This window comes from Mustela lutreola, chromosome X, assembly GCF_030435805.1.
Source record: "Mustela lutreola isolate mMusLut2 chromosome X, mMusLut2.pri, whole genome shotgun sequence".
Classification (NCBI taxonomy): Eukaryota; Metazoa; Chordata; class Mammalia; order Carnivora; family Mustelidae; genus Mustela; species Mustela lutreola.
The window spans coordinates 31,892,377-31,907,628 of NC_081308.1; the positions used below are offsets into that span (position 1 = coordinate 31,892,377).

The 15,252-nt window shown below is 36.3% G+C and overlaps 1 protein-coding gene across 1 annotated transcript in view; it reads left to right on the forward strand.

Moving 5' to 3' along the window:
* CFAP47 (cilia and flagella associated protein 47) overlaps positions 1-15,252 on the forward strand; it is a 546,720-nt gene that overhangs the window by 319,272 nt on the left and 212,196 nt on the right. The window contains exons 46-48 of the mRNA XM_059157736.1: positions 12,115-12,311; positions 13,237-13,380; positions 13,984-14,157. Coding sequence (XP_059013719.1) covers positions 12,115-12,311; positions 13,237-13,380; positions 13,984-14,157 — 515 coding nt within the window. The remainder of the gene's footprint in view (positions 1-12,114; positions 12,312-13,236; positions 13,381-13,983; positions 14,158-15,252) is intronic.

A 15,252-nucleotide genomic window follows, 5' to 3' on the forward strand; every position in this document is an offset into this window, starting at 1 on the left:
TGGAAGAGGTCTAGGAACCTATATGTTAAGTTTCTGGGGTGCCTGGGTGGCTCAGTTGGTTAAGTGTCTGACTTGATTTCAGCTCTTGTCTTGTTCTCAGGGTTGTGAATTCAAGCCTCATACTGGACTCCACAGTGGGCATGGAGCCTACTTTATTTATTTTAACATCTTAATTTTATTTTTTTCATGTTCCAAGAGTCATTGTTTATGCTCCACACCCAGTGCTCCATGGAGCCTACTTAAAAAAAAAAAAAAAAAAATATATATATATATATATATATATATATATATAGATATAGATATAGGATATATATATATATATATCTATAGATATAGATATATATATATAGGAAGTGGGGCGCCTGGGTGGTACAGTCAGTTGAACATCAGACTCTTGGTTTCAGCTCAGATTGTGATCCCAGGGTTGTGAGGCGGAGCCCTGCTTCAGGCTCTTTGCTTAGCCTGGAGTCTGCCTAAGACTCTCTCTCCCTCAGCCCTTCCCCTCCTCTCTAAAATAAATAAATAAATGTATTTTTTAAAGTTTCCTTCCAAATCACTGTCATAGTTAATCCACATATTAGAGTTAAGGATCCATTGCTGTGTGGTGTAATGCCATCACTTTACATCTCCATTTTACAAATGAAGGAAATCAAGCCCAGAAAATCAAAATCCCTTCAGGAGGCCATGTAAGATGTCACATCAAGTCTTTATTTTTTGTATAGCGATTATCTTAGTTTGAGTCCCCTAGACCCTGAAGAGACTGGTGCAAGAATTAAATACTGATGCTTTACTTGGGAGGTGCAAACTCAGGGCAATGAGAGTGAGAGAAAAAGAAACAAGGAGGGGAAGAAGGGGAAACAAAACAATGAATGGTGCTCTAGCTGCTAACTCAGTGCCCACTATTTACCTCCATGAATAGATGCAACAGTTTGCTCAACAGATATCACTTTGAAAAACTATGTGAAGGGGAGCCTGGGTGGCTCAGTTGGCTAGGCATCTGCCTTCGGCTCTGATCATGGTCCCAGGGTCATGGGATCGAGCCCCATGTTAGCTCCTGGCTCAGTGGGGAGTCTACTTCTCCCTATCCTTCCTGCTTGTACTTTCACTCTCTGTCTCTCTTGCTCTCAAATAAATAAACGATATCTTAAAGAAAAGAAAAAAAAATCAAAAAGAAAGAAAAACTATGTGAAAAGCATCCTGAGCAATAACTGTGAAAGAGGAAGGGGAATAATTTTGTCTTCATGTTTACCTCCTGTCTCCTATACCTATTGGCCAGATTTTACTCCATGGGAGTGAATGGACCTCGGCTTTGAGGTGGCCTTCCCTGGCCCCACAGAATGCCAGGTTCCTTGCCCTACCATAGCAAGAGGAGCCAGAAATTCTGAACTTGGGACTAATCTACTTGTCCACCAAGCAGTGGCCAAGGGGTTGGCTCCATTAGTTCTGAAGGAAGTTGCAGGTCATCCTCAGGCAGAGGAACATGGAGGCGGGACAGGTAGTGAGGTTGCCGGAGGTGGCAGAACCAAGGGAATCTCAGGAAGCAGGTAAAATGGATCCCATACTGCAATGTTGTCTTACTGTTAATATTTTAAGGAATTCTCATTCTACTGTCAGCAGCTTTCCTAGACTGTTCAGTTTCTTTCCCTTTCCCCTACCGTCTCTGCTCATGTACTTCATCCCAGGTCCTGAGACCTGGGATCTTGGCTCCCACCTGAGCTGTCCATGGGTCTCCCCTGTCATACCTGCCCTCTCTTGAGTACTACTGTAGTATGAATCTACAACCAGGCAACCCTGGCTCCTTCTTTCTATGCTCTCATCCTTGTGATGCATCTTCCTCTAACCCTCGTGTTTTAGTATCCTGGTGTAAGTTTCTACTCTATTTCTTAAAATCCAAACTAGTTTGCAGACTCCCTCCCTAGGTACTGGTACACTCACTCGTCCTGCCATCTACTCCTGTTCTAAACAGCCCAAGTTCTCTTAAACAAGAATCTTGCCTCTGAACTCGGGATCCTGGGTCTTTCTTGACTATAGAACAGGTCTCTGACATCAATCAGAGCTAGTTTTTCTTATCTCTGGTCCACATACTTGATTATAACGTCACTTCCATTTTTGAAAATCCCAGTCACAAATGTTTAACTAATCCTCCTTTCTCATCTGGCTTCCCTTCCCATACCTATCCTCTCAGAGTCAGAGTTTCCAGCCTGTTCAGTTGTTAATCTGTGTCTTGTCCCAAACATCTGGGGGTTCTGCCAGCCCCAGGTTCTTTCTTCCTCCCACCTTACATTCATGAAACAAGATTGTGGCTTATATTGTCAAAGAAAACATACTTTAAATCAAGTAAGTTGCTATAATCAAGTCTACATGATTATAATATCCAAGACGGAGTATATAGTATTATCCTTATAGTTTTATTGTAGATACTTTCAGTTCTATTAGTGTCTCCCAGTTTGCCTTTTATTGTTTTATGTCTATGGACATAGAGCCTACAAGCAAAAACAAATATGAACTTTAAACATAAAGCATCTTTATGCATCTTTAAGCATCTTAATCTTTCTATTAGATCTTCAATAGTGAACATATGCTATGCCATAATACGTTTAGGAAGACATTTAATCAAAAATTGCATAAGCCTTTTCCCCTAGTTTAAGTCCTAGAGAATGTGTTGTTTATTGGCTTGCTAACAGCTTAAATTAATTTGCACTCTTAGTAAATCAATCTATAAGAACTTAAAAATCAACTCTATTTAAAACAGATTTTATTCTTAACACATGACAATTAGAGAAAGTTTATGGTATTCGAAATTGAAAAATGCAAAAGACAGTTAATTTACGATCAGTAATCCCTTGCTTCCTTCCTCTTGGAGGGGTTAATTAGAAATTTTATTTCAGTTCTTTTTTTTTTTTGGAAATTTTATCTTAAAAATTTATATAGAAAGAAAGACAACTTCCTAGTTAAAATATTGGCAAGCTGCAACTCCATAATAAGCTCTCTTCTAATTTTCCATTAAATGATCCATGAATACATACAGAAATTCAAAAATTCAGTAGCAATGGAAAGGAAAGATAACAGCCACCCATTTACATAAGTCCTATGAGAAATTCCCAGTAATTACTGAGCTGATGTGGCCTGATTGAAAAACACATTTAATAGCTTCCACAGCTCATGCGTAATTAAAAGAAAATTTAGGTATAAAAAGGAAACAGTCTAGTCCCATAATCTGTCTTTTCCTCAGAAATTTATTATCTGCACCTACCAGAAAACTAGAAAGCTGCCTCCTCATTGCACCCCTTCTGGCCCATAGTAGGTGTCTTAAACCTTTTTTTTCCTAATGAGTAAATGAATCTGTGTGAAATATTTTCCAAGAGGGCCCTCTAGTAAGACTTCTTTTGCTGCATTCCTCTTGGAAATCCAAAGCCTCTGGAGTTAAAATGACTCCCGCTGCTGGGGAAAATGTGGAGGAACATCATTCTATCAAGCCTTTACAGAACCTAGCATGTAGGTCTGGGGGTGGTAGCAGAGATGGGAAGAGTCCAGGTGATTTGTGGTTCCTGTTACTGGTGACAGTAGAGTTTATCCATTAATGGGAAAATAACACAACTTCCTAAAATGTCAATTTTCGCCAGATTATTTGAAAACTGCCAATGGGTGTAAGACCCCATCCTCCCTACATCTAATAGATGGATGCTTCTCTGCTACAGGAAATTGGCCCATGGGGATGCATTGAGTTACCTCTCCACCGGCAGATCTAAGAAATCATGGCAAAGTGAACCCTGTACAAGTGACCACCTAGGAAAGAGACCCCTCTCCTTTTTATAGGAGCAAGCAAGAAAAGAAAAGGCAGAAATGACTTCTTTTAATGCTAGAAGATAAGAGAGTGACACCTAAATTCACACTTAAATGGGTTATAATGAAACCATAGAGGGGTAAAGGAGAAATTCTGAAAAGCAACAAGACGAAAAGATATGATTTTCAAAGGAACAAAAATTATAGCAAAGGTAGAATTCCCAACAGTAAGAATAGAAGCCAGAAGACAGTGGAATTACAGTGCTGAAGCAAATTAACTGTCAGCCTAGAATTTTAAATCCCAATAAACTATCACTCAAGAGTAAGGATGAAATAAAAATATTTTCAATCCAACAATGAAGTTGAGACAATTTAAAACTCACAGATATTTGCTAAAAGAACAAATGGAGGACCTACTTAGGAATGAAGGAAATTTAATTCAGAAAAAAGAATTAGGATCCAGTAACAGTGGTTATTAAAATCATCAATAAGTGTGTGTAAATCTCAGTGAGGATTGACTATGGAAATAATAATGAATAATTCAGTGTTCTAAAAGCAAAGTGAACTCCATTACTAGATAATAACTGTATTGGGGGATGGGTATTACCATTCGACATATAAGGTTCTTGTATTGAGGGGAAGAAGTTTGAACTATTTTAATATATTTTTTATAAAGTGTAAATTTTCAAAACTTGGGACAACCAAAAAATATAGAGATTTGATATATAACTTCTTTATTTTTAAGATGTATTTATTTATTTGGGGGGGGAGACGGGGAGAGAGAGTCATTTTTTAAGCAGACTCGGCACTGAAACAGAGTCTAACCAATGGCTCGATCCCACCACCCTAAGAGACCCTAAGATCATGAACTGAGCCTAAACTGAGACACCCAAGTGACTGCACCACCCAGGCGCCCCATTTTATTTTATTTTTTTTTTAAGCAGGCTTCATATCCAGCATGGAGCCCAACACTGGGCTTGACCTCACGTCTCTGAGGTTAAGACCTGAGAGGGAAAGTCAGACACTTAACCAACTGAGCCATCTGGGCACCTGGGCACCTCAGTTAACCAAACAACGGTTAACCAACTGAGCCACCTGGGCACCCCAGCATAATTTCTGAACCAGCAGTGGCATAAAAGGAAATAAAGAACACTTTGATGAGTCCAATAGAATGCAAGAATAGAGAAGAACTGAAGGAAGCATGTAGTACAGAAATGTACTGTATGAGATGTTCCACACAAATATATCATTAATCATGATAAATAGAAACAGACAAAACTGTGAAAGTTGATATTTTCAGAATAGAAAGTGAAGTGCAGCTTTATGCTATTGACAAAATTAATTGGTAAGATATCTAGAAATGTACATACCTAGTAATGTATATACTAATCAAGAATTAGCTGGCATAAATATATTAGAATAAGTAGACTTTAAAGCAAATAAATACATTAATTTCAAAAAATCATCCAGTGTGGGTGCCTGGGTGGCTCAGTGGTTAAGTCTGCCTTTGGCTCAGGTCATCATCCCAAGGTCCTGGGATTGAGCCCCACATTGGATTCCCTGCATCAGGCTCTCTGCTGGGCAGGAGGACTGCTTCTTCCTCTCCCACTCCCCCTGCCTGTGTTCCCTCTTGCAGTGTTTGTCTCTGTCAAATAAATAAAATCTTTTTTAAAACATCATCCAATGTAGAGAAAAATTCCAAACTTAGTTCTACCTAACCACATAATCTCAAAATGTGTAAAGAAATATTTGACAAATATGGAAGAAGAAATGAACAAACCCTCAGAGTGGGAGATTTTATTATACTTCTTTAAATAATTGAAAAATCAAGCTGACGGGACTTTAGTAAAGGCCTACTAGACTTGACCAACACAATTAATGGCATTAGGCTCTCTTCTGCCAGTTAAGCCTACCGTAGCTCTGCTGCAAATAATTGTCATTTTTTTGCCATTTAGTTATTACTGCACTTTGATCTTTCTGTCTGGAATTCTTCCTCTGCTTTAGGGCACCTGTGAGGATGTTCAAATATTGGCTTTCAGCCAAATCTGACCAGAATTGTGTACCAGTCTTTCCTGGTTACAGATACTTAAAGAACTTCATGGGGAAATAAGTCCGGTGCTCTCAGCCATTTCGAATTGGTTAGGAAAATAAAGGTCACATGCCATTGTCTTAGCATCCCCCCAAACTTTCTTTTTCCTTCTTTGATTCCTACTTCCCTCTCTTCTTTATAATTATCCTCCTTCCTTCTTCCTTTCTTCCCTTTCCCCTTTTTCTCTTTTTATCCCTCTGTTTTCACTCTTAAATGTTATATTTATTTGAGATCTTCCTGGTGATAGAAAAGCAAAAGTAGTTGAGTCTCTTTTGAAGTGATAAAATCCATTTTAACCAATATTTCAAAAAGTGAATTTGTTCATAAATATATAGGTCTTTATCATTTTAAATTGCTGTTACTTTATTGGATAGTATAATAAATTTAACAATTTAAGCAGCAAGCCGTTTCAGAAAACAGTTTTTCCTGAGTGAATGGTACTAAACTATACTTCTACTAACAAAAATATTTGGGGCACCCAAGTGGCTCAGTAGGTTAAATGTCTGCCTTTGGCTCAGGTCCTGATCTCAAGGTCCTGGGCGCTCTACTGAGCAGGGAGTCTACTTCTCCTTCCCCCTCTGCCTCTTGCCCCCTGCTAATAATGCTCTGTCTCTGTCTCTCTTTCAAATAAAGAAATAAAATCTTTAAAAAAAAGAAAACATTTTACAAAATAATTCAAACAGATCTAAAATTTGTAATTGCTGAATCCTTTTCTTGCTTATATGAAGTCTACAGCATACTTTCGGTATTTTGGTATTTTGGCATTTTTGGTATTTTTAAAAAATTTTATTTTATTAATTAACTAATTTTTTATTTATTTATTTTTTATTGACATATAATGTATTATTAGCCCCAGGGGTATAGGTCTGTGAATTCATTTTTGGTATTAAATGAAGAAGGTCAGTAATGAGTAATCATTAGCACACAGTGAATCTATCACTGACTTTATCTGAGTATTTGTGAAGGCAGATGCTCATGTGACAATAAAAACACAATAAAGTAACTAAAATGCGTAAAATTCCAACTAGCATGTGATTTGATCTTTTTATTTGTAGGATAGAAAAAAATGTATGCTGAAACTTTCTGGTAGTAGATGGAAGTGAGATTAGCAAATAGGTCAAAAATTTCTCTGAAAATGTAATTACTCATGCATTAATTTATAACAAATAAATATTTATTATAAATTAATTTTTATAAATTAGTTTATATCATAAATATAGTAATTCTCTAGGTACTTCATTTTCTGAGTTAAGATATGCTTGCTAATAATATACCTAAATAATTAAGTATAGAAGATAATAACCATTTTACTGTATTACTCAGTCTCTTCCAAATTTCTGCTGTACTTTCATCTAATCATGAAATAGCAAGGCAGAAAGAAACCTAATAGAGGTGAGTGAATCAAATTACATTCTGTAGAGCCCTGACATTCTTTTTTTAAAGTGCTTTTGTTTGTCTGTAGGGGGGCTGTGGAAATGAATGGAGTCTTCTAGCTTCTCATCTTAACTTCAACCAGATCAACTCTAGGTTACTTTGCTTTATATTTATATGTTGAGATTCTGTCATAGGTATTTTTCAGACACAGTAACCCCCCCCAAGCAAAAAAAAAAATGTTTAAAAGCCACTGATTAAATCTTATTCCTTAATTTAACCAGATTAAGAATTTATGTGCTAAAAAAAAAAAAAAACTCTTTAAATTATTTGCCCAAGGTCACACAATATAGGAAAGAGAGCTAAAACTAGAAAATGGAATTTTTAACTCTCTCACCTTATCAGTTTTATACATGTCTCTTTTCAGTTAAGACACGGTAGAATGTTTCAGTAAAGCTTAAATGGATCACATCTGCCTGTACACATGCATTATGTAGTCTCCCCTTCCTTGTTGACCCTGGTCTTGGCCTGTGGCTTGCTTTGGCCAGTGGTTTACTAAGGGTGAAAGTAGCAGATATATGATAACCATTTAAACACTAGGGCCTTCTTTTGCAGCTAGTAATTTTCACGAAGTGTATGAACATATTTGGTTCATCTCGTAGATTAGAGAGCTCTTGGCCAGAATTCTTAGTTGAGGTCCCAAATCATGAGTGAGCCCAGCTAATACCACATTAAGTGGGTAAGCTTTCCCAAATGAGGTCAGGCCCCAGAACCATGAGCAAATAGATGGTTGTTTCTTTAAACCACTAAGTTTTGAGGTAGTTTCTTTTTGCAGTAATAGCTGACCAAAAAAAACAGTATTGACTTATTCTGCCAAACATGACCTTTCTAGGATCTGAGCACAGTATATTTTTATGGGTTATTTCAAAAACTATAGATCACACTGACTTCTTCTAGTAGCTAATGTTAACATAAAATTATGTATTCTTTCACTAGAGAGGGTCTGTCTTTATTTCCTTCAGTACCTGTAATCTGGTAAATTTAGATATATTTGGTTATCTTTAATCATAGAACCCTGGGAACTGGCTACAGTTACCAGGATCATCTGTCAAGTCAAGGCACCAGGTGAGCTCCATCTAAATAGAGTAGGGGATGAAAAGGATGGGTCCAGATTGTTCAGAACATACGTGATACCATGTCAAAAGTACAGATGCAAGCCCATATATCATATGTCTAAAATTTTTAAGTAGTAAATCAAAATAACAAATTTTTAAATAGACTATATTCTGTTATTCCACCTTGACAAATATAAACCAACCTGTAAGACCACGTTTGAATTTAGAAGTTTTGGCCACCTTAGAGTTTTGCACAAGAATATGATAGCACAAAATAGCTGGGCTCTGGCCAGGTGCCTACTCTGTTCTCTCCCTTCCTTCATCTTCAACAGCGTGTACCATAAGGGGTCTCGTGTACAAATTTGTGGATGCCTCAGCCCATGTAATTAATTTTGGTCTCTTCCCCTTGATAGCCACACCTTAAGCTTCAATTCCAGGAGTGTTCTGATGAGAGGACTGTCAAAGTGAAGAGTCCTGTGCAAGCCCTGAAAATTGGATCCAACAGTTTAGATTGTGAATGATGGCATCACATGAACTGGAAACTTGGATGGGGCTGGTTCCCTATAGGCCTGCCCCAATGAGCCCATGTACTTCTTGCATGGGCAGGGAGACAATGACAGAGGAGACACAAAGGCCCTAGAAAGCACGAGGCCCTGGATAGGAAGCTCTCTTTCCTGGGCCTAAGGGTGTGTATTTGGTTGGGGGATCCCCAGCAGCAAACCCTGAAACCGGGTGGGTACTTTGAGATCACAGGAAACATCAGTAGGAGTGTGAGAGAGTGAGAGACAGCAAGGAAAAGCCAATTCAGGTAGTGTTGATGAGCAGTTGCCACTGTTAATAATTTAGGCTCAGTTGCACTGGGGATCTCTAGGAGTTCATGTAGAATTCACCTCAGAGTTATTCCTACCAATGGTCGAAGACCCTGGATTATTTTTCTACCAATTTCATACATTATTTGTTGAGGACTGCAAATGCCGGCAATGAACTATCACTTCTGGCCTGATCCATAAGAGGGCTGAGTACCTTCCTATGCCAGGAGAAAGCCCTCAGAGAGAAAGGCAGTTTTCTATAAAGCTATTTGCCTGCAGGAAGAATTTAAATGCCCAGGGATCTAGCAGGGTATGGATGGCATCTGCTCTGGTGCAGAATTGGAAAGGACTTCGAGAAAACATGTCCCTAAAAGAGAATGATAGTTTGATAGCATAACGTGGCCAGTAAAATTCCCAAATTTAAAAAAAATCAAAATCATTTCTACTTCTGCTATTTTACATCCAAGGGAATATGGATCCTGGCTGACGAGTGCCTTAATCCAGAAGCATGGATTATCCTACTTACGTTTCTGGCATGAATCAATTACATTACTTCAGATGTTTAAGAAAATAAACAAATATTGTTATATCAATATATCTTCAGAAATAAAGCCATCATTTTTCTGAATTCCACTGTTATGATGGATTCCTTTTGGGACTGGTAAAGGAGAGAGGCTGGCACCGGGCATTCCTTGTGGTCTTTACTCATGAACATTTCATGAGTTGGAAATGGAAAATGTACACTTACGAATGTCCTTGGCTTTCACTTTCATATTCAGTATCATTAGGAAGTGGATATTTTTAGGGAAAGGGAAAGAGTGTATAACATAAAACCTCCGATAGAAGTTTTATACTGGGACTTGTGCATTCCAATTATTGTTTACTATTAAATGGCTAGTTATTCTTTATCTTTGATGAGAATAGTAATTACTGTTGAGTTGCTTAAGCTTCCTCTTCTAAGCAGTTTAACTTTATTTAAATTACTTAATCTAAATATTTTCATTTCAGTCTGTTTGTGAAAGAGAACAATGAGGTTTCTTTATTTCTGTTAATAAATGAACAATTTTGATCAAGTGATTATCTGACCTGGTTTGTTTTAATGATGTTGCCACATCTCAAATAATTTGCTCAGAATGAAAACAGTCAATGAAAATCTGTGCTTGAATAGGATAAAATAAAAATAACAACATTCTGACAGCCTTTATTTTCTCTTTAGACCAGCTGATAATCTTGAACTTTGGTTAGATGTAATAGATTTCAAATGTGATGCACTATCAGTGTTTTTTAATATACAATATATAATACTAACATTATATATAGTATAAAATATATGACATATAACAATATACAATATGCAACATTCTGTATAATATGTAATTAATGTGTTTTGTAATATATGACACCTAACAGGTAACACAAATACAAATCACAATTTGATTTTAAAACGATTTAAGGCAATTAATATTCTTGCAGATGTGACTGGTTTTCTTGACATACACGTGTATTTGAAAAACATATTTGCCATTTTTAACATTTGAGGTGCTAAATGAGAGTGAATTAAAATTATAGCTAATTAATGTCATAATACTTGTCTGGTCCATTGGTTGATAGGCTTGTTTTCTTGGTTTCAGAGAACTTCCTCATATAGAATTAGGCTTTGAACATTTTCTTGCCATTTGTTTTTTATCTATTACTTAAATACTTTGCCATTATCAATGAAATTTGCTTGAGACTTGAGACTCTTATGCTACATCCAATTTTAGCGTTGAGAGATTTTTATAATGGTTTTCTCGTTTCATGGACAATAAGAAAATGGTGACCTTCAGAGAAAAAAATCAGTGTTGCTTAGAAGGAAAAGGCCAACATAGATAGTCTGCCTACTGTAAGAATTGATATTAGCTGTTGACTTAAGGTAAACAGTATAATAAGGTGATACAAGAAGTATTAATTGGGCATACCTCTAACTGCTTCCCTTGGTTTTTAACTATGGAAAAATTATTTCCATCTGTTGCTCAAGCTGCAAATTATTTTGATTACCAGAGGACAGAGTACCCCTAAGTCATAGAAATGGAGCAAACAATAACACTTACCAAATATTCCATATATGTGTCTCATTCTTAGCCCTCATTCAGTTAGCTAGAGCCATGAGGTTGGTTCTGGCTAATTATATGTACACTTGGCACTTGGACATTACAGGTGGTAGGAGCACCTACCCCTTGCATAGTCAAAAATCCCTATTTAACTTTTGACTCCCTCAGAACTTAACTACTATTAGCCTACTCTTGACCAGAAGCCTTATCAATAGCATTAACAGTTGGCTAACACATAGCTTGTATGCTGTCTTCTTACAGTTTCATATACTGTTTTGTACACTGTATTGTATACTGTATATATTGTATTCTTACAATAAAGTAAGTTAGAGGAAAGAAAATATTAAGAAAATCCTAAGGAAGAGATAATGCATTTCTAGTACTATACTACGTTTATTGAAAAAAAGTCCACGTATAAGTGGACCTGTGTGGTTCAAATCTGTATTGTTTGAGGGTCATCTGTAATGCATATTACTTTAATGTTGAGCATTGAAAAGCCCTTGAGCAAGCTTCTAGCCACTTTTCTTCCCTTGACCTGTCAAGAAAGAAAGAGAGGTGTCCCTAATGGTACACCTGTAAGATAGTGGTATCATTCATAACATGGGTCCCTGAGTGACTTTATGGAGTAGACCTTCCTACAACATATGTACAAGATATATTCTGTCATTGATAAATAAACTTGATGGTTATGCCCTGGTGATTTAGAGGTAATGTGTTACTTCAGGATAAGCTAATCTCTTCTAGATTATAAAATATAATTAAATACAATAGTATTAAACATTACTTTACTCCAAAATGAATTTTACGATTTATGCCACCAAAAATGACTAAGCTATTTAAAATTTTCTTTTTAATAGTTGCAGATGGATCTGTTCTAGTTCCTTTACGATTTGTTCCTCTCAGTCCTGGACGCTACCCTTGTAAAATTTTGCTGATATCACGGTATGATGTGCGTGTCTATTGCATTGAAGGTGTGGTAAATGAAGAACGTCCAGAGGCCAGGTTTGAATTTGAAACACCAGCATTTGAAGCCCTTACCCAGCATATTCCAGTTGTAAGTGGTACTTATACTTAATTAGTTTTTTGGTACTTTTCTCCATTCCCATTACCACTGTCTCAATTAAAGTCCTCGAAACCTCTCATCTTGAACTATTAGAATTTCTAATTCTAGAAATTATCTGCTGCCATTTGTTTCTCCACATTGAGGACAGAGCTTATTCTTCAATATAAATGTTACCATGTTATGTACCTCACTAATCACTTCTGTTGGATCTCTTTCCTTCAAAAAGTAACTCCAGCTTCTTTAAGTTATCATCACATTCCCACACAAAAGGGAATTCCTTTCCCTTTTGATCTCTCCCTTATGGTCTTTCCAATCTCTGCTTCAAATTCAGTTGTGATCTTCACAATTAAGATGGGTTCATGGGCTCTAAGAACAATGACTGGCTGTAGCTTGGCTCTCAAAGTGACATTACAGCATAGAAAAAGGTCATATATTTGTAAGGAATGTTGAATATTCTAGACTAGAAATTGGTTTTGTTTCTTTAATTATTAAAGATGTAAGAAAAGTCTGCTCAAAGCATGAAAATTTGCTCTGATGAGATGTATAAGCTTTGCTATCTGAGCAATTTACCAGATAGATCGCCCATAATTAGGAGTATAATGTGTAATTCTAAGACCATTTTATAATTTTCACAGTAATTAATAAGTCAAACAAATATTTCTTTAAATATTAAATAATCTATGGGTCAACCTGTTAGGTAGTGCTCCAGTACGACAATGAAAGCATACATAGTCACCCTTATGCTAAATATTCACATTGTTGATAGTTGTTCTTAACAACTATGACTTTCAAAGCCTGAAATGTAATTTAAAATACAATATATAATTTTATTAAAAGTACCAAGAATTAATACATAATTCAGATTTATCAACATCACCCTTCTGATATTTTTCTACATTTTTTTTTCATGCTTTAGAGTAATAAGACAAAGAATGAATGGAAATGTCAAGTTACTATAGAAGGAGAATGGTTTTTTGGACCTTCTATTTTATATGTTGGACCAGGAGAAACTGTGCAGTATCCCCTCACATTCAAACCTATTTTGGAATGTGAGATTATGGTATGAACTCATTGATTTTTTTTCCTAGTATTAATTTGTCAATGAACTGTTATATGATATTAACCTTTGTAATTTATTATAAACTTTTTTGGAAAAAAGTTATATACTATATGCTTTTGATTATTAGTATTCACTCTGCTTGAAACTTTAATAAATCTTATAATTTGAGGGACAAAATCTCAAATTCACAATGCCATTGGCTGCCAGTACTTATATCTAGACTATTTTTACATAACACGCTTAACAAAGTAAAATCATTGTTCCTTTATTTTTATTCATTAAGATAGTTGATACTTCAGAGAATATTTTCTTAAGACATATTTCTTTGACAAGGACATAAAAATGCATATACTTGCTATGTATGAGAATGCCAATATAAACTCTGTCATTTAGAGAAAGAAAAGAGAAATACAGAGCTTTTCACAGGAAATTAATCTTTATCCATTCAGTAGAAGTATTTATACATAAACCAGAAAAGTCAGTGACTGACACCTCCTTGAAAGCTCATTTCATTAATCAGATTCAAAGTTAATAGGGTAGCAGAGATTGTTTGAGATCCAACTGTGACTCCTATAGAGCTGAAATTTGGCTGATTTATCACAGGGCAGACTTACTCTACAAAATGAAGTAGATGGTATGGAGTATGTCTTTGACATAAAAGGGATTGGGAAAAAACCCTTGGCCTTGGAACATATCACTATAGACTGTCAAGTAGGGAAGACGACAAATAAACCCATAATGGTACCCAATTATACGAAGACCATTCAAACATTTAAGGTAAGATTTTTTTTTTAAGGATGAAAGTGTTTTCAGAAGGAGTATATTGAATTATGTGAAATTTTAAAAAGATTTAATTTTACTTAACTAGGAGAAGTACCACATAAGGAAATGTTTAGAATTCTACTTTTTATTAGGCCAACAGCTATCAAAGTTCATTTCAATTATAAAGTTGAAATAGCGCCAAACAAGCTTTCTATCTAAGTATTAGTATATGATCATAAAGCACATTAAAAGCTGCTTATTTGAATCATGTATTTTCACCCAAATAAGTTATATATGATAATAAAAGATATTTTCAAAAGTATTTTCTAGAGCTCTTAAAAATTTTTTTTAAGATTTATTTATTTGACAGACAGAGATCACAAGTAGGCAGAGAGACAGGCAGAGAGAGAGAGAGGGAGGGGCAGGCTCCCTGCTCCCAGCTGAACAGAGTCCCATGTGGGACTTGATCCCAGGATCTTGAGATCATGACCTGAGCCAAAGGCAGAGGCTTTAACCCACTGAGGCACCCAGGTCCCCCAAGCTCTTAAAATTTTAATGTGAAATCTGTAGACATAAAATTTGTAAAGTGTATCCTATCATTTATCAGTGTAAATAATAGTGGGAATGTGAAGAGATACATAATTATTTACATTTTTGTTTCTTATGAAGTTTTTTTTTTAAGATTTTATTTATTTGACAAACAGAGATCACAAGCAAGCAGAGAGAGAGGAGAAGCAGGCTCCCCGCTGAGCAGAGAGTCTGATGCGGGGCTCCATCCCAGGACCCTGAGATCATGACCTGGGCGGAAGGCAGAGGCTTTAACCCACTGAGCCACCCAGGCGCCCCTCTGAATTCCCAGTTCTATACCAAACTCTGCTGTCATAAAGAGCCTTTTTCTAGAGGAAAAAATGCTCAAAATGTTACTCATTTAATTACAGTAGAGAGTTAGCACTTCTTTTTTTTTTTTTTTTTAAAGATTTTATTGATTTGACAGACGGAGATCACAAGTAGGCAGAGAGAGAGGAGGAAGCAGGCTCACTGCTCAGCAGTGAGCATGTGCCAGGCTTGATCCCAGGACCTGGGATCATGACCTGAGCGGAAGGCAGAGGC